The sequence below is a fragment of the Durio zibethinus genome, chromosome 14, assembly GCF_047325235.1.
Source record: "Durio zibethinus cultivar Kanyao isolate XHJ-2024 chromosome 14, ASM4732523v1, whole genome shotgun sequence".
NCBI lineage: Eukaryota > Viridiplantae > Streptophyta > Magnoliopsida > Malvales > Malvaceae > Durio > Durio zibethinus.
This window is the reverse complement of record NC_143175.1, coordinates 23,740,686-23,760,141: the sequence shown is the minus strand read 5'-3', so window position 1 is coordinate 23,760,141 and position 19,456 is coordinate 23,740,686. Positions and strand designations below refer to the sequence as shown.

The 19,456-nt window shown below is 33.6% G+C and overlaps 2 protein-coding genes, 1 non-coding gene and 2 pseudogenes across 4 annotated transcripts; 4 read left to right on the top strand and 1 right to left on the bottom strand.

Moving 5' to 3' along the window:
- The first annotated feature begins 191 nt into the window (after window positions 1-191).
- Window positions 192-6,778, top strand: LOC111293858 (polyadenylation and cleavage factor homolog 4-like; annotated as a pseudogene). The gene is made up of 7 exons (XR_016327800.1): window positions 192-890; window positions 2,250-2,351; window positions 2,646-2,889; window positions 3,277-3,399; window positions 3,579-3,938; window positions 4,343-6,183; window positions 6,307-6,778. The product of XR_016327800.1 is annotated as a polyadenylation and cleavage factor homolog 4-like (transcript).
- Window positions 6,658-8,496, top strand: LOC149515161 (uncharacterized). The gene is made up of 2 exons (XM_089743989.1): window positions 6,658-6,989; window positions 8,366-8,496. The coding sequence occupies exons 1-2, from the start codon at window positions 6,658-6,660 to the stop codon at window positions 8,397-8,399; spliced, it is 366 nt and encodes a 121-aa protein (XP_089600115.1). The 3' UTR covers window positions 8,400-8,496.
- On the bottom strand, window positions 7,917-8,715 carry LOC111294258 (putative phytosulfokines 6). Its single transcript, XM_022887511.2, has 3 exons — window positions 8,429-8,715; window positions 8,262-8,335; window positions 7,917-8,151 (listed from the first exon to the last, which is right to left on the bottom strand). Exons 1-3 carry the CDS (start codon window positions 8,529-8,531, stop codon window positions 8,041-8,043), a joined length of 288 nt encoding a protein of 95 aa, XP_022743246.1. The 5' UTR covers window positions 8,532-8,715; the 3' UTR covers window positions 7,917-8,040.
- A 4,759-nt stretch (window positions 8,716-13,474) lies between these two features.
- Window positions 13,475-13,555, top strand: TRNAL-AAG (transfer RNA leucine (anticodon AAG)). The gene has a single exon. It is a non-coding gene; the product is annotated as a tRNA-Leu (tRNA).
- A 2,790-nt stretch (window positions 13,556-16,345) lies between these two features.
- LOC111294911 (PAN domain-containing protein At5g03700 pseudogene) lies at window positions 16,346-17,694 on the top strand (annotated as a pseudogene).
- The last annotated feature ends 1,762 nt before the right edge of the window (window positions 17,695-19,456 follow it).

Here is a 19,456-nt window from a genome sequence, read left to right as displayed (position 1 = left end):
GCCCAGTAGCAGCAGAACACATTTTAAGGTCCAACCAAACAAGGCCACAAAATCCTTTCCTTTTGGGCTTTTAACGATCGTTCCCTCCATTATTTAATTAGCCCTTTTTAACCTCCAGACTCTCAAAATTTACAATTAACCCTTAACCTTCCTTCTTTCATTTTTTCCATTCAACGGTGTTCGCTCCTTCTGTCACCTCTTCACTCTCAAAAATCCCTCCTCATCCAAACAATCCCTAATTCCCTCGCTATTGAAAATTCTCAGCTCCTTTGTATTTAGAAATTAGAATTAAAATTCCTTTTTTGTTGTACATTGTTTTTGTATTTTCCCTTCTTGTACATTAGGGTTTTGCATTTTTTTTTTAATTTTCGATTTGGATTTATTATTGTATTCTTTAAATTCTTTTTTTTTCCTTTTGGTATACTTGGAATTGCTAATTTCATGTAAATGAAAAAAAGAGTGGTTATCAATTAAGGGGTTTAGGGTTTTCGATTAGCTTATATGTTAATCGACATGGAGAATCCGCGTAGATCATTTGATAGATCAAGAGAACCCGGTTTGAAAAAGCCGCGGTTAACCGAAGACCTCGCTCCGAACCCTAACGGCTGGCCTTTTCCTCCACGGACGAATCCAGCTGTTCCCGCCTCTGCTTTAAGATTCCAGTCCAGTGATTCGGAGACCAATGACTTGAGCCGCCGCGGCGCAGCTTACGAGCCACAACCAGTGTCACATCCGCGTCAACAACAGCAGCACTTAGCCAGTACAAGACGGCGTTAGCTGAGCTGACTTTTAACTCGAAGCCGGTTATAACTAACTTGACAATAATCGCTGGCGAGAATCTTCACGCCGCCAAGGCAATTGCTGCTACTATCTGCGCCAACATTCTTGAGGTGAACTCAGTTTTAGCTGTGCCTTATGCGTTAAGGCTTTCCTTTTTATTTGAATTGAATTGCATAGGGAAATAGATTAAGTTTGTGATTCTATACTGTGGAAAGAGAAAAAAAAAAAAAAGAAAGGAAAAGAGGAAAAGATAAGTTGGATTGTAATTGTAAATTGGGATAAATGGATTCTTTTCAGTTTCGGTTTATCAATGTGTGTCTCGATGTGGTTTGGTTGAAATGTTTTGCTGAGTTCTTTCGATTCAAATTTATATTTTCATAACAGGTGATATGATTGCAATGATTTTGGTCAAGTGTTGGGTGAATTTCTTTTTATTGACAAACGCAGCATGAGGAGAGATGGTAATGATGTGATGTGATTGCTTAGTCTATGCAATTTCAATCTAAGGCCATGGTGCCCGCAAATTTTTCGTTTCATGGATTTTTGTGTTAAATTTTCATGGATCTAATATGTTTCTAATTGCCCCACAATTTGTAAAGAGCCAGCTATTGGATTATAGAGATGATAAACTTTACCAGCATGTGTTAAAATGGAATGTAACGAGAGCCAGTATTTTGTGAAACTATTGATTTCATGGAAAATGAATCGTTTTTGGGTTTGGAATCTGATTAAGCTATTATACCCTTGCACTTGTGGTTTTTCACAGCAATATGGTTGTATGCTCTACTCTTTTGTTCATCTCCATTTCCTTCTTCTTATAGCACTTTCCAACTTATACATTATCATCTCTTGCTAGCAATTCTTTTGTTATGCTACTCAAATCACATTTGGATGCGGATATGAGTAAATAGAACTAGAAATGCTAAGGCCATGGTCAGTGCTTTAGTCGAGTTCCCTGTTGCTTACTGTTCTCTTGGGTTTCCCATAGGCAAATGGGAATGATCAGCTTTCCAAGTCTACTAAAAGTTATAATGGTGCGTCAGATGTGAATTACTTGGATCTCAAATAATGTATACTCTGTGATGGAGCTAATTTATAAAGGGTGCAACAGATAGAAAGTCATGAAAAACGGGGGAAGAAAATGAAATCATAATCAGAAATGCATGAAGTCAGATTTTATGGAAATGGAATTGGACACTTAACTTGATGAGGTTGGCTATTTTTGTTAGCAGGGATGCATTCCAAAACTTCTATTGCTGATGAAAATTTCATTAGTGAAACTTGTTTTTATTTTTCTTCTTTATGAGGAAAATGAAAGTTTTGGTTGATTCTGTTTGCAATCCTTATTCATCCCTCACCTCGCTTTCTTTTCATTACAGCATTGCTGGTATTATGATAGTTGAAGAAGGATTAGTCCAATGAAGGTATGCTTTTGTGGTTTGAGAGCTGATTAAAAAATGACTTTGCAGGTTCCCAGTGACCAAAAGCTGCCATCACTCTATCTTTTAGACAGTATTGTAAAGAATATCAGGAGAGATTACATAAAATATTTTGCTACCAGATTACCTGAGGTTAGGCTTTATTCTTTTTTTTTGTTCTGTTGTTGCTCAATGTGGCATCTAACAAAATGTCTTGTAATATACTTATGTTTATTGTCTGAAAAGCCGCAGAAGACTATTCTATCAATGAAAAAAATCATATGCTTTAACTAATATATCTATCCTTGTCACCTTTATGCGCTCAGGGTGTCAAACTCTTCCTAATGCTGAAAACTTCTCTGTATATTACTTCTGTGTTTATCTAGAATGTGGTTCATACTCGTGTTGCAAGTGAATAGTCCTTACCATTTTGACTGCTGATTTTAGGTGTTCTGCAAAACATATAGAGTAGTTGATGCTCCTGTGCATCAGAGTATGCGGCATCTTTTTGGAACTTGGAAAGGGGTATTCCCTCTTCATCCTCTCCAGGTGATTGAAAAGGAGCTTGGCTTTGTTCCTATGATAAATGGTTCATCTCCAGGAACCACAACATCTAGACCTGATCCACTTTCACAGCGTCCACCTCGTAGCATTGTATCTAGAGAAGCAGCGTCTTCAACAGTCAAGCAGAGTAAATTCTACAATCTGTTTTTCCTTTTTATTTTTTTTATCATATCCATTGGATTTTTTACAGTATAATTCTGAAGCATTTATGGATGTTGGAGATCTGCTCGTGTTTATAAAGTGAGCAGTTTAAATGCTTTTTCTCCACCAGTTTTTGTTTTTCACCTTCCATCTTTAAGGATTCATTTCCAAAATTTTGAGAATCCCTCTATCATTCCCCATTCCTTTCTAAACATTCATGGAATCATTTATGTCAATGCCACCATTGCCAAGTTTTTTCTTCCTTGTCATAATCATCAACTTCATTCATTCATCTCTGTGCAAAGTGATAAATTCAGATTTTAGTGCTTGTATTGTAAGGGCTGTTCTATTAATTTGGTTTTGTGTGATGAAGGCAATAGGTATGATCAATGATATGACTGGCAATATGGCCAACTCAAAGGAGGATTCTGAGTGGCCAGATAGAACAACCATTACAGCTGGACGGCCATATGGAGATCCATCTATTAAAATGAATGTATGTGAAGTGTTTTAAAGTTTGTTATAATCTGTTTATCCCTTTTTCACTTTCTTTATATATTAAAATTATCAGAACATTCAGCATTCTTATAGACTGTGTATATAACAAGCCTCTGTTCGTGAGAAGAACATTGGTGCTACATTGGTGATTATGACTATAGCTCTGATCTTTTACAGACTCCTAGCATGGGAATTGGAAGAACCAGTGGAAAGGTTACTGATCAAGGGCATGATAGGCGATGGTATGGAACTACAAGCAGTGTTGCTGAGACGATTTCTGGTCAAAGGAATGGTTTCTATATTAGGCATGGATCTCAAAACTACTCATCAGCCAAATCTGTGAATGCTGATCCTCGTTTACATTTAACACAGAACATTGCTGGTAGAAGCAGTGGTGGGTTGTCTAGCAGCTGGAAAAACTCTGAGGAAGAAGAATTCATGTGGGAGATGCACTCTAGATTGTCAGAACATGATGCAGCCAACATCTCTAATTACTCGAGGAAAGATTGTTGGACTCCTGATGTTTCAGAAAAATTTGTAAGCTTACAAGAACAGGACTTTGAATTGAATACATAATTTTACTGAATAAGTTTGGAGAAATCTCTTTGCTCAACTTGAAAAAAATAAATTTATCTATAAATTTAATTGGCTGGAAACATTTACCACATGTATGTTTATACTCGTTAGTCTTTTGGTACCTTATATACAGTTATACTGCTTATTGCTTGTGTAAGGTCTAGGACTTAAGATTAACTTCAGCCATTGATATGGATATGAACATGTAAATGTAATGCATTATTCAAGTCGAGCTGTGCAAATTGGCAGAGGAACATTATGGTTGTTTGATTGTTTACCTTTTTTCTGTTCTAGTTTTCTTTCACTTCTTTCCTTTAGGAATTTATACATATTTGTAATTACCTGTGTTAAATTTTCTATGGCAGGATTTTGAAAATCAGCTCCGCAAAGCACAAAGTATTCATGATGTGGGCTCAAGGTTTGATAGAGAAACTTCTGCTGATTCATTATCCACTGAGCAGAAGGACAAAACTTCTTATGGGCGCCAAGTTTCATCTGCATGGCCATTGCAGGAGTCACATAAAACAGATGGATTGCCTGGTGTTAATTTGAGCCATTCTGAGACCTATTCTGCAACTATTGGTGGGTTGCCTACTGGTTCAAGTTCTTCCCTTGCCAAGATAGGAATGCGACCACAAATGGGTTCATCCCATTTTTGAACCTCAAGTTTTGGGATTTTGGCAAATGTGGCATAAGGATTCACGAGTACTTTAGGACAACAGCGCTTTCAGTCGCAGGGAGCTACATCACCACCTGAACAGTCTCCTATACACCAACATTCACCTTCACCTTCACCTTCATTTCCTGCACACCAACCCCATCAACAGTTACAGAAATTGGCTGAGCAAGACTATCCACAACCTCATTCCCTGCATCGGACTGATCCAAAACCATCCCAATTTTCAGGAAAGTTGAATGTTGGGTCTCATAAACACTCTGCGCTGGGAGCAGCCTCAAAACTGGGAAATGCATCAGAGCATACCAATCCACTTGCTATTGAAACTTCAGAACTATCAAGTACAAGTAGTCTATTGGCTGCTGACATGAACAGTGGAGTCCTCTCCAACAATTCATTTACTGGCAGTCTTCCAAATAAGATTTCCCAAGATGTGGGGCAAATTCCATCACATTCTCCTCTTCCAAATGGGCCTCTGCCCCCTGTTTTTACAAACTCGGGCTTGAGGGTTGATACTGCAATTTCATCAGGTTCTGCATCCCATGATGCGATAGCAGCTATTACAAATAGTTCTCAGGGAAAGTAGAACTGCTGCCACCGCCTCCTGGGCCACCACCTTCATCTCTTGTTAGTGATGCTGTAGCGCAAGAATCAGATGTGGAAAACAAAGCTTCAAATCCAATATCCAACCTTTTGAGATTAGTTGCAAAAGGTTTGATATCTGCATCAAAGAAGGATGCTCCACCTCTACTGTCTCTTCAAGTGCCTATTCAAATGCAGAAGAAGAGCATGGGAGTGGTGTGTTCAACTGGATCACTGAACAAGAGCTCAGACATTTCAACCAGTAGCTCTTTGCCAGCTTCTTCCCTCCCAAGTTCATTGGATGCTTCTCTTTCCTCCACCGCGGATGAGGTATCATTTGCAGAACCTGCCACAAAAGTTTTAGTTGCCTTATGTTAGTCCACCTCAATGGAAGTAGAAAACCTCATAGGATTAGAATTTAGGCCAGATGTAATCAGAGAATGTCATTCATCTGTGATCAGTGAATTGTTGGATGACCTTCCGCATAGTTGCAGCTTATGTGGTCTTCGACTTAAGCTTCAGGAACGGCTCAATAGACACTTGGAGTGGCTTGCCAGGAAGAAGACTGAATCAATAGGTTCTGATAAGGCATTGAGGGGATGGTATACAAGGTCAGATGATTGGATTGCTGGAAAGCCAGGGCAATCGGTATTTGAATCCACTGGTTCTGTGAACCAGTTGGAAAAGACAACAGAAAAGGCTGAGCTTATGGTTCCTGCAGACGAAAATCAATATGCATGTGTGTTATGTGGTGAGCTATTTAAAGATTATTTTAGCCAGCACAGGGGCGAATGGACGTTTAAGGGAGCAGTGTACTTGACTATTCCATCAAAGGACGGTGAGGTTGGAACTACAGATGAGAGTGCAGCCATTGGTCCCATCGTGCATGCAAATTGTAGGTCAGAAAGTTCAGTTCATGACTTGGGATCGGCTGGTGGTATTAAAATGGTAAAGTCCTTTGTCTTTGAAGATGTTTACCATACTTTTGGATTATAGTTAAAATGTTTCTTCTCTATTTTCATTCATTCTCCCAGTGTTTGCCACCTGATCGTCACTCTCACTTCTTGTTAGGAAAAGGAAGAATAACGCCTTAAGGTGAAAAATCAAGCCATCAGTTGCTGTGCCATTAGTAGAACCTGATGAAAGAATCCAGGTTTACTTTTCCATAGCTTAAATGTCTAATGGTCCTTGTAAGCCAATTTTGGTGTGCCTTAGAAAGGTGCTGAGAGTAACTACTAGTTGTTCTTGCTCTCATTTTTCCCTTTTGTTTTTTCTTCTTTTGAATGGTCATAGCCTGATAGAAATACATGTAAAATACCATATAGTTTTTGCCTCACTTTTCTTCACTAATGCGTTTAATCTGCTGCATTATATTGTGTTTTGGGTTGGCTTGAAATTGGTAAAGGAGAAGGCGCTCAGGCCATGTCCATTCAGCTTCAAAATTGGCAAATTAGCAAGAGCCTGTTTATCATTGAATGTAATGAAGCCCTAAGGAAAATGCAAGACAGTGAGAAAGAAAGAAGAGATTTAATTTTCTTGTTCATTATTGTTCCATTTGTCAGCTTTTATCTTTCCTTACCTCCCGTTATGAGAGACGCGGTGTTTGACTTTGTTAGTTGTGAGCATTTGTTTCTCAAGTTGCAGTTCCTGTTGACTGTCCAAGGGACAAAATTTAGGAATCTGGTGGCTTCTTATTATGGTCGTCATCGTCTTTCTTTGCATCATTTGCGACCTATGAGTCCTATTAGGCTAAGGTATCGTGATCGTACTCCTAAAAACACTTCAACTTTGCAGTTTTGTTTGTTTATTATTATTATTATTATATCAACGAACGATAATTATGTTCAGTCACATTGCGTACGCTTTTTTTTTTCTTTTATACATATAAACTTTAAGCAAATAAATAATGACAAAAAAAGAGTAGATGCGCAATATCATTTTATCATGAAAGTCATTTTGCTTTTATATACCATGAAGCTTTTTTCTTCCTTTTTTAAATCTCTCTCTCTCTCTCTCTCTCTCTCTCTCTCTCTCTCTCTCTCATTTTATTCATTGACAAATTTGCTTAGACAATTTCTCCCTTTTTCACAAGCAATAATAATAAAAGGAAAAACATAAAATTTTAATCTAAAGTAAGATCTTAATAGCTAGTAAGGCTTCACTTTTAGGGGCCTTCTGTGTTATCGTCGTAAAAAAAAAAAGAATATTCGACCAATTTGCAAAAGTTTGACGGACACCCTTCCCCATCAGCCGTCACTAGACTCCTGCGGTCATGAAACTTCGACATCTCAAATCTCAAACTCTCTGATATCAAAATTCATGGTGCTATGTGTATCATCATTCATCTTCCTTGCTTTTACACCATCAATTAACACCAAATTCCGTCACAGAAGAAAATTTTGTTAGCTTTGGTTAATTATGCACTTGCACGCTTGAATGTACAAAAAGAATATCTCAGCCTTTCTTCCAGTTTCCCGGTAGGATCTGTTTCCAATGAATAATTATAAGCTTGCCATTTCTTTTGACGTTTTATCGCAAGTCACATAAATTCATTCAACAACCAAACTTGAAACACATGAAATATTAATCATTACTTAAATCACATTCATTTATTTTACTAATCAGCATGGTTTATATTATATAATATAGTAGCAGTTACATTATTTTTTGTGTTTTCGGCCTTGGGACTTGGGCCTTGGGCCTTGGGCCTTGGTTTCATACAACTTCATAATTACACACAGTTTTCTCTTGATTGAGCATAAAAGGTACATATAGTACATAATTCCTTTAATTTGCATGAATTATCTAAGGCTTATGATGTTGAGTGTAGATGTAATCGAGATGAGCTTCTGCAATCATCCTTCTTTTCAGACATTCTTCATCTTTCTCATAGCACTCTTCTGATGATCCCATCAACTATGAAAAAAAAAAAACAAAAACACAACAACAACAAAATATTAGCCCATGTTAATGAGAAGAACAATAAGGATTTAACTAAAAAAGAGAAGAAAAGATGGAACTCTTACATTTGAGAAATCTTCCTTTGCATCTGTGAATAAACCAGCTTGAATCATCCCGTTTGCTTTAAACTGCTTTTCACCTGTTTACAATTTGACACATGATCATTTAGACCAAACCATGAAGGAAAAGTGAAAAGAAACTAAAAAGGTGCAAAAGGGTTTTGGTCAAAAACCTTGCTTCTGTGGCAGAAGACGAGCAGGTGTTGAGTAGGAGCAAAGAAGAAAAGCAAAGAGCAGAAAGGTGATAAACCCAACAATCTTTCGCTTCATATTCATTGCTTTCAGTTCTTCAATTCCTCTACTCGTTTTTAATTTTTCTTTTTTCTTTCTTTCTTTCTTTCTTTAAAGACAGAACTGGAGGGAGATAAGAAATAGTATGAAGCAGTGCAAGGCTAGTCTGTATAAATAGCGGCAGATGCTGAGATACTTTTAAGTCACATGTAGATCCTTTTTTCAACTCTCAACATAGTTAGCATGGACCCCTCATTAATTTGCTTCTGTGTTTAATCTTTTTCTCTTTTTAAAGCCTTTCTGTAAATGAAAAATATTGTCTTTGTTTGCATTTGGAATGGACGATGAAAAGGATATATTCAAAGACAAATCAAATAGCATTGCAGTCCCTAAATTTTGAATTTATATATCATTTTAGCTTTTATACTTTGAAAAGTTATTTGTTGGTCTTAATTATATTTCAGCCGCTGTAACGGATTGATCTTTATCATCTAATATCACATGTATAAAAGGAGAGTTGATATGTAACATAATAAGGGTTTATGAAAAAGTTTGAACTTCAGGCTTGAAAAGAGGCCTAAAAATGCTCTATATCGAAGGATCATCATGTGGGAATAAAGAAGACTAGGGAGAGCAACCACGGAATTGTATGCAAGTGGCCTTGTTTGTCATTGCTCTTTGTGGTGATGGGAGCGGGGACCCAATTTTCCAAAAATCAAAGTTGTGAACAATACTCAACAAAGAAGATGAAAAGCAAGAAAGTAAGAAAAGTAAGAAAAGGATAGAAATTCCCTGGTCCGGTGCCACTTTCTTCACCCTAGTAATTTTATTTTTTTTTCTAGAAGTGGGAAGAGGTTTGGGCTCAATTTCTTTTCTCATATATATCATTTTTTTGTGTGGAAAATAAAGTAGAAGAAGGGAATAAATAAGACTTACCAAAGCGTTAACAAATCAATCTGTGGAATCCTCCGATGCTACCACTACCCATTATTTGGCCGACAGCTGTTTCCATGTTTCACACTTTCCTTCGTAATTAGCACGCACGTGAAAAAGTTTTACTACTTTTCCAGGTATAAATTTAGATTAAATTAGGAATTTTATGCTTATTTAAATTTCATCTTTCTTTTAACAAAATATATCATACTTTTGAGTTGCAATCTCTCTTATATAAAAAAATTACAAATCAAAGAAAAAAAATCATTTCGATCCACTATCTATAAAGCAGTCTGCTTGAGTTATCTCTCAAAAAACATTGAAATATTGTAATTTTATAAGATTCCAAAGATGTGATGTTGTATAATCCTTATAATATTTCAATTAGAATTCAAGACTTATAATTTCCTTGCAAAATCAGATGACAGACAATAGGTCAATAGTTTTAGCTTCACCAACAAACTAGATATATATGAAGGATAAGATAAGTAGATAATGCTATTTATCTTTTAATTTATGGTCCTTAAAGTCAAGAAAATAATATTAAACAACAATAATTTTCAATTATAGCAAACCAATTTGTGGAAAAGAAGAAGACCAAAGTCCAAGTCCACTTGAACCCAAATTCCAAAGTTTGGATGAAGTTTTATATAATATCTTTGGGTAAAGGCACCGCTAAAAGAAGAGACAATAGTTTATACTGTGATTTAAATATATTAATAACTGATTTGTTCTATAGGGTGGGCTCTGTATCATGTTAATTGATTTTTTCCCCTTGAAATTGCAAAGGGACAGATCAAGATGACACGGAGAGAGATGATTTGGCGTCATTGTATTGTAACTCTGATGCGAAGAAATCGAAATAAGCTAAAGCTAGCCTAAATTTCAACGACAAAGTATCAGAAAAAGGAAACTCTAGTAGGTAGTACGATTGTCTAACGTCTATTTCTGTCTTTGGACTAGGCATTAGCATGACAAAGTCCATACGCACTAGGATTTCATGAATAATTGGTAGTAAATATTGCATAATTTTTCTCTAAATCAAGTAATGGCTGACGTAGTCTTTAAACTTTGAGGTTTGATTTCTTTTTTTTTTTTTTTACATATACTTAAAAAAAAAACAGCTGATATTTTATTGTTTTATGGAATAATGCCATTTCAAGTGAAACTAATCACACAAAGATCAACTCAATATTTTCTAGTGTTTGTTATCCATGGGATTCAAACCCATAATTTAAAACCACAAATTAACAATGAATTTCAATCTATGTGCATTGAAAAAAAAAAAGAAGCAAACACACATAGAGAGAGAGAAAGAGAGATGAAAAGTAACAAAGGAGATAGTAAATATCAATGTACAAACAATAGTTTGTATATATGTACCAATTGAATCAGTACATGTGATGTAAAATCTAAGGTTGTCAAACAAAATCTTGGTTATGTCCTGAATTTCATGATTATAAATCAAACCCATGCAATGCCTTTCAATGTTTGAATTTAATTTCAATAATTGAACTGCTAAAGCTGTATTATCAACTGTGTGAAAGCTCATTTGTTTGATGCTTTCACGAGTTGAAAATTTAGAATCATGATAACCTGGCTATAGGTTGAACCTAATCCTAATGCTTTTGCTTGAAGGGTATAAAAAACATAAAAAATAAAAAAGAAGAGTTGGAGGATTAGACGTTTTGGTGGCAAGTGGAGCTTTTTTTTGTCAATGAAAGGGAAAAAGTTTATAACCCCACTACTCAATTTTTTGGCTTTGCTTTATCCGTTGTCTCGTGTTCATCACCCCATACAGTGCTGATGTGAGAATTTTCCCAACTCCAATGCAATGGAATCTATAAATTAAAGAGAGCACGTTTTTAACTCAGGCCTGAACAAAATTATAGGGCCACCCCTATTACACATGTTTTTTCTCTTCTTCCTTGATTTCTAATGATGATAAATGAATTACGACTGAATTTTATCATTATTTTTTTTAAATGGACAAAATTCTTTTTGACAAACGACTATGATCAGAAACATCAACATCGGAACAATAAGCAGACTGATGGTAGAGTTGAAAATGTTGAACTACACTGATCAAATTCCAGTTCTTCATACTAAACCATCAATGAATCAAGGAAGGAGACATATCAGATAAAATCTTGACTGTTGCATGAATTGCACGTTACTTCTGTAGGCCTCTGCATTTGCGTATCTTTCATACATGTAATTCTAAATTATAGAATTTTTGTGCCAAAGTACTGCATTCTGATTCAAAATAATTTGTGAATCGTTATGAAGATATCATCTCTCTTTTTTATTAACACTTTCTCCATCTTTTCTATTATTTCTTAATTTCTTGTTGTAATATAGGATCTATACTATTATATATTGAGATTAAGATATCTAAAACAGGCATTTTATTTTTAAGTTGGAGGTGGGAATTTAAATTATTAATACTTTTCTTAAACTATCACTTCAATTATAAATTGAATTAAGGGTTTTTAGTATAAAAAGTTACAATTTGAGAATAAAAAAAGAAATTACAGGTACTTGTATTTTAATTTTAAATTTATTGTTTATCATATTTTAAATTAAGGTTTTTAAATATAATAATTTAAGAAGCTAGTTGTCATGTTTTAGTAATTAATAAATTATTTAATGGGAGACAACTTTTAATATTTGAAAAGAAATGCTTTTGAAATGGACTAGACGTGCAAATTGCATGTTATGCCTCCACCATCCGACACATTTTCTCAATTATTTCATTTCTTTCTTGTATGATTGAGGACTTTTCCTTGGTTATGACTTTGATGAGATTATTATAAGCTGAATGCATGAGCAAAAGAGGCATCTTTGACATGCTGAATATTGTTTCTATTCCTGGGCACAAAGGCAACAACATTAACCTTCTTATATAAATTTTATAACCTTGAAACTATTCAAACCCTTTATACATAAATACAAATAAATGTTTATGTATATGTATATATTTGTATGAATGTATGGATCATTAAACATAATGAGTTACAAGTCATACATATGATAACTATATCAAATTGAATGTACATTTGTAATAATTTAGAAAGGGGAAAAAAAGAAAAGGAATTGATATTACTTTCATAACTCAAAAATGTAATTTCATTAATTGAAAGTTGAAACTTTCTACAATAGAATGGGTATGTTTCTAATTCTAATCTAAGCTCTTCCCTCTTCCAACCTATATATACTCTACGACACCAATCATTTTTACACAAGAAAGTTAGTAATTTGACAACAATCTTTTCTAATTAACTACAAGGCTTTATTTTAAATGCCGATAAATATCATCATGCTGCAACATTGGACTTGGTTTAATATATAATTTGCCTGTTGGTTATTGAAAACCGGCCAACAGGTTCGTTTATAACCATATTCTAAGTTCCTAAATATCAGTTAATTAGGCAGATATTGTTCATCTGCATGCATATGCATACCAATATGTCGTTGAGATGAATTTATTGCCCCCTCTAATTTACATTCCAACAAAATGAGAGGCAACATGTACTGTGATTGATCATTAGCTTTGTATGTCAAAAAAGCTAAAAGAAACTGGCTGTAATGGCAAAATCTAGGTGATGTTATAGCCATCCAATGTTGTAGGTTTTGACCTCTAGTAGACTAAAATTTACAGCAAATAATAGTTTTTTCTGCTTTTCCCTTGAGCTGGTTAGGTCAAATTGAAGATCGTATATATAAGGAAATTAAAGGGCATTTCCTATATGCAAGTTGCAGGGCATAGGTTAGAGATTGAGAGTCAATTAAGCCCCGGCTAGGTGAAACTTTTTAGCTAGTAATTAGTTTAAGGCCACTTGACATCATATATATGGAGGAATGTGGTGTCTCATCTTTCAATTGTATATTTTGCAAACGCCTTTTGTAAATAAAAGAAGTTTGGATGAAAATAAAAAAGTACTTTCGTTATTCAAATTGATCAATTTTGGTACTCCATTGGTTAAAATGTTTCAAAAATAAGACAAAAAATTTTCTTTGGTTAAAGTGTTTTAGAGAGCATTTATTCTCATCAAGTTGAGATGGCCGAGTTGGTCTAAGGCGCCAGATTAAGGTTCTGGTCCGAAAGGGCGTGGGTTCAAATCCCACTCTCAACATTCTCTTTTTTTTCCATTTTTTTTTTAATATTAGGAAAAAGAAGGAAAAGAGAAAAGGATAGCTTCAAATTTTCTATAGATGGGAAATTTCAACTCCGAAGCAGGGGAAAAACATGTTGCTTTAGTTATGGAGCAACCGACGAGCAAGAAGCCGAAGCAGTATTCAAAAATCGAGAGGGCTTCTCCATCTTCTTGGACAGACTGCAATATCAAAATAAAGGCGTCCAAAAGCCCAACCCTCCTCCCTCCTTGTTCTTGGACTGCAAGAGGGCTTTTCCATCGGGCCATCTGCATCTAACCTTCATTTGTTCTTTTATTTGGAGGACTGAATCTTTGTGGCAATTGGTTGAATGTTTATCAGAAAACAAAGTGTTTTTTTACAAGGAATTCATCAATTCTGCTTTGATGAGTTTCTTTCAGTTCTGTGTAGAATTAATTCTGATCGAATAGGCAATAGCTAGCTAGATTATACATGAGCGACTGGGTTGAGTGACAAAGTTGAATGATATGGTACTGACTATTATTAGTATTGTATGTGGAATTTCTTTATTTTTGTCTTTTTCTAAATTAAATAAAAAAATAAAAAAATATAATTAATCGATTTGGAGGCTTTAAGGTAGGAAATCTCCAATATTTCTTCATTTGCCCAACCAAGTATTCTTTTGTGATATGTTGAACTTGTCAAAAACCAAATATACATTATTTCTTTTTAGGTTTTTTTTTTTTCCTTTAACTTTGGATGGTCACCTCATGGTTGAAATGCAAGTCTTTAATAAAGATGGAATTTTAAAACTACTGAAAATACGTACACATACAGTAGCAAATGGCAATTGGATCATATGTGTCTGCATTTAGTTAAAATTGCATCAAAGAAAAAGGGCTTTTAGAATGGCACACTGAATTGGATCATATTAAAATAAATTATCCTATTTTAATCTCATATTAAAAAAGTATATATATAATAATATTGAAGTAACTAATGTAAATTCAATTCTTTTGTTATATTACATGTAAATTTAATCTCATATTAAAAAAAATACTCTTCACTTTGAGAGAATTAAATTATATATTTTATATCAAAATAATGATTAATCTTCCTTATAATCATATATGGCTTCATAGATTAAAGAAAAAAGGACAAAGGAAGAGCCATAGATGGGTTTAAAATAGTATACATAGTAATATAGAAGTAACTAACGTAGTATGGACTATGCATGGCAAAGCAATTAATATTCAGTAGTTGAATTCCAAAGGTCAGGTCAACTAACATGATATAAATTATAATATATATGATGATGGTTTCTATAAATGGCAAAAGAAAAAAGTTGTTCGTCGTCCATCTACCTTCCCCCTCTCGTCAAACCCTTCACTTATTTGCCGCCGGTACTAACTTTTGATGGTCAATCCCCTTCACATTTTGTTCACTCCTCAAACTCACCATACCATGTCTTTATTGCTTAGAAATGGGCCTGTCAAAAGTTTTCCCTTCCTATATTAGTTTGAATCTTAATAAATACTCTCAAAACACTCACTAAATCCTAATCCCAACAACATTTCTAGAATCTAAAATCAATATATATATATATATATTCAGCTTTCTCTCGAATTAATCCTTGGTGAACTCGTATGTGTTTATCAAACTTCAAAGGACTATAAAAAGTGGATATATATATATATATATATATATAGCTTAACCCATATGCTTAGAACTCAAAGGATTAGAAAATTACTTTATATTTTCTCCAATTTGAATCATGGATAGAGGAGCAGTCAAAACAAAATAAGAGAAGGTTGTTAAACAGAAACATGAATTAGGGTTATCAAAACATTAATGTAGGTGAGTTCGATTTATTTAATTATGTTTTGATTTGTTAATTAGTTTATTTTTCAATTTTTTGATAATTTTTATATATAAATATAATAATTGATTATGATTATAACTTATAATTTAAAAATATATTGTTTGTGCATTTAAAAAACCATTAATTGGCCTTGAAATTTAATCCACCAAGAAATGAAAAATGATTTCAACATACTACTACATGCAAATCGTTATGTATCTCGTAAAAATAAAAATAGTACTTATTGGATTTAAAACTCATATATATAATTTAATAATCACTTGATCTATGTATCAAAAAAATAATCGCTTGATCTACACTTCAACAAAAAAAATCACTCGATCTATGTTGATTTTTTAATATTTGAATTTAAAATTTAATTTAGTTAATTTATATAATTATCTTAAAAATTGACAATCAAATTTTAAAATTTAATATTTACAGTTAATTTTTTATTTTCAAATTGAAGTTCTTTCTTTAAAAAAAAAAAATGTATCTTGTCTCATAAATTTTATATTTCTTCTAAAATTAAAACTAAAAAATTTAGAATTGAAATCTTGCAAAAGGCCCTTACTAGAAACTTCATCCTAACTAAAAGCTACTATTACTAATATAAATATATATATATATATATTTAAAAGGTTAAAAAATTTATATTAATGAAAGTGAATACTTCCTCGTATATATTTATTTTTATGGACTCGATTTTCTCTATTACTAATTTGTTTCTAAAGTTTGAACATTAGTAAAAAAAATTTTTAAATATCCAAGAAGATCCTTATTCTCGAATTAAAAAACTTGAAAATAAGTTAGTTCAGAACGCGTAATGACTATATGGTAACTATAAATGCCCTTCCATGGCTGCGTCTATGTTCCTCTCTCTCTCTCTCTCTCTCTCTCTCTCTCTCTCTCTCTCTCTCTCTCTCTCTTCCCCATTTTTTCCTTCAAAATGGAAAGACCATTCAACTCGGTGACTCGTAGACGTTCGACTGAGTTCCTTTTTCTACTCATCATTTCATTTTTTTTGCACGTTGACATGGCCATGCATTGAAGCGGCAGCCACCCAAGAGCTTCTCAAGGGCTTTGAAGGCACCCCAAATCCTTCGATACCTTCGTTCCAACCACTCCTCAACGACTCCTCAGGCAAGTTTTCTTTCCGTTTGCTCCTAGTCAATTCAACCCAACTCGCTCTAGCCGTCCTTCACGTACCTTCCAGTGAAGCCCTCTGGCTCGCCAACCAGAGCACCTTAGCTCGCTGGTCAGACCGCACGAAAGTCTTCTTCAATGGCAGTCTTGTGATTTCAGATCCCCGGACGAGTGTGGTTTGGTTAAGAGAAACCCAAGGTGACAAACTTGTCCTCCCTAATAACTCCAATCTTCAGATACAAAAGAACCTCGACAACAGCAACAACGACATAACCGTTTTATGGCAAAGCTCTGATTTTCCGTCAAATACCCTTGTCGAAACTCAAAATTTCACTTCGACCATGTCCCTCACTTCCTCAAATGGCCTGTATTCAATGCGTCTAGGTAACGATTTCATTGGGTTGTACACTAAATTTGACTGCAATTCTGACCAAATTTATTGGAAGCACAAAGCTTTACAAGCCAAAGCTCCGATTATTGAAGGTAATGGACCGATTCATCTCCAAGTTGACTCAGATGGATGGTTGGGAATGTACCAAAACGGAACAACCCCGGTCGATATTGAATCTTTTAACAGCTTTCAACGACCCCTCGATGGACTCCTCGTGGTCCGGTTAGAACCGGACGGGAACCTTAAAGCTTATTATTGGGCCAGGTCAAGTTGGGTTTTGGATTATCAAGCTATTCATGAAACTTGCGACTTACCAATTCCCTGTGGTTCGTACGGTTTGTGCACACCCGGGTCGGGTTGCTCTTGTTTGGATTATAATACGAAGTTTTCATCGGGGGAGTGCTCCGGTTCTGGGTCGTACTTCAATGATTTGTGTACCGACCCGAAAACTAAAAACGACATAAAGGTTCTAAGAAGAGGAGTGGAGGTGACATTTAAGGAGCTCATCAGGTACGAAACGACGCCGTCTTTGGAAGAATGTGAGGACTCGTGTTAAAAAAATTGTATTTGTTACGGGGCGGTTTATAATAATGCATCCGGGTTTTGCTACATTTTGGATTATCCAATCCAAAGGGATGATAGTAAAAGGGGTTATTTTAAAATGAGGGAAGGTATAAGTAGGGTATAATTAATTGAATTTAAGTCGATATAATATCATAATATATAAATTCGTAGATTTATAATTAGATTTAATAAATAGAGTCAACATTAATTTTTTTTAATTATGTGTGATTAACTATTTAATAAATTTATCTTTTTAAAGAGCTCTCAAGTTTGATTAAGGGTTTTAAAAGAATAAATTCGAATTTATTAACCAAAATATGATTCAAGAATTCGATTATATAAAGAAGGTTATAGCACCCTTACATGTCTATTTAAATGATTATATCATTTTATTTTAAATTTTTTCTAAGATCTTGATTCTAACAGTTTTAAACTTTAAGTTGAATATTGAAAATAACTTTTAAGATTCTTCATCAATCTAGCAAAACTCTTAACAATCCTTTTTCACCTCAAGAATATTAAAAAATCACGTTTGTTTTTTTTAAAAAGGCTCAATCGTAAAAAAAAAAAAGGATCATTTTTCATATTTTGGTTTTTTATTAAAAATATATTTAATTATTCCACCATTTAGGCTAAATTAAAAATATTTTTTCACCTATAAATTTCTTAGATAATCAACTATTTTCGATTATTAATAATTTTATCATCAAAATTTATTTTTTATATTTTTAAAATTTTTCACCATTTGGGTCAATTTAAATTTTTTTTTCTTTTTTTTTATTTCTAAATTTTTCTCAATTTGGGCCAATTTAAAATTTATTTTTTTTATTTTTTTTTGAAAAAGGATACAATTACTTTTATTGAAATTTCATCTAAATTATTTCACCATTTGTGACAAATTTAGAGAAATTTCTCACTTAGAAACTTTTTTAAAAAATCTGCCATTTGAAATTATAATAATCTCATTATTGTGTAATTAGTATTTAATTTCAATATTTTTATTAAAATTTTTATATTTTTATATTTTTTATTTTTGTATCGAAAATAAATATTAATTATTGATATTGAAACTTTATCTAAATTATTCTACCATTTGGAAACAAATTTAGATAAAATTTTTTACCTAGGAATTTTATAAAAATTTACCATTTGAAATTTCTAAAATTTTCATCATTAGATAATTATTATTTATTCTCAAAAAAAATTTTTATTTTATTTTTTATTTTCCAAAAAAATTAATCATGCAAAAAAAAACTTATAAAATAAATAAATAAACAAAAATAAAATAAAATAAATACCAAAAACAGCTTGGCTTGGCGACTGAAGCGACTCGGCTAGAGGCATAGATATTGACTCAAAAACATGGCTCGGAGGCTCTACTGAAGAAATTGATTAGAACACAAGTCCGTAGAAATAGGTTATGCTCGGGTTTGATTGCCCGAATAAAAACACGCAGATCCTAGAGGGTTTATTAAGGCGAAAATGGCATCATTTCCAAAGGATTTAAAAGATTGAATTTAGCCTTTTCCTTGGATTTCCTCTGCTCTCTCTTTCTCTTTCTTTTCCCCTATTCCTTTCTCTATCTAAAATTTCCAAGAACACTAGTTGAATCTTCACCAGATTTTGAGATTTTTAGTCGAAATTTGGCCAAAAGTTCATCGGTTTTCTGAAAAATGGACGCTAAAAACTGGGAACCTCGCATGAAACTAGAGATTTCGCTGAAAAGTCACCGAAAAATTCAAATGGTGCTGAAAAATTCCACCAGAATTGAGAAATTTTTCAAAAGGTTTTCAAAAAAAAAATACTTTTTGACCTAAAAAATCTCTCAAAAATTTTTGACTACCTTATGGCTTCCCTTGCATGATTTCCTTTATGTTTTTCTAATATGTGTTTGTATATATTTCTCTGTGTTCTGTTCTGCTTGATTAAGGTGTGAATTTATAGAGAATCACTAAAAGA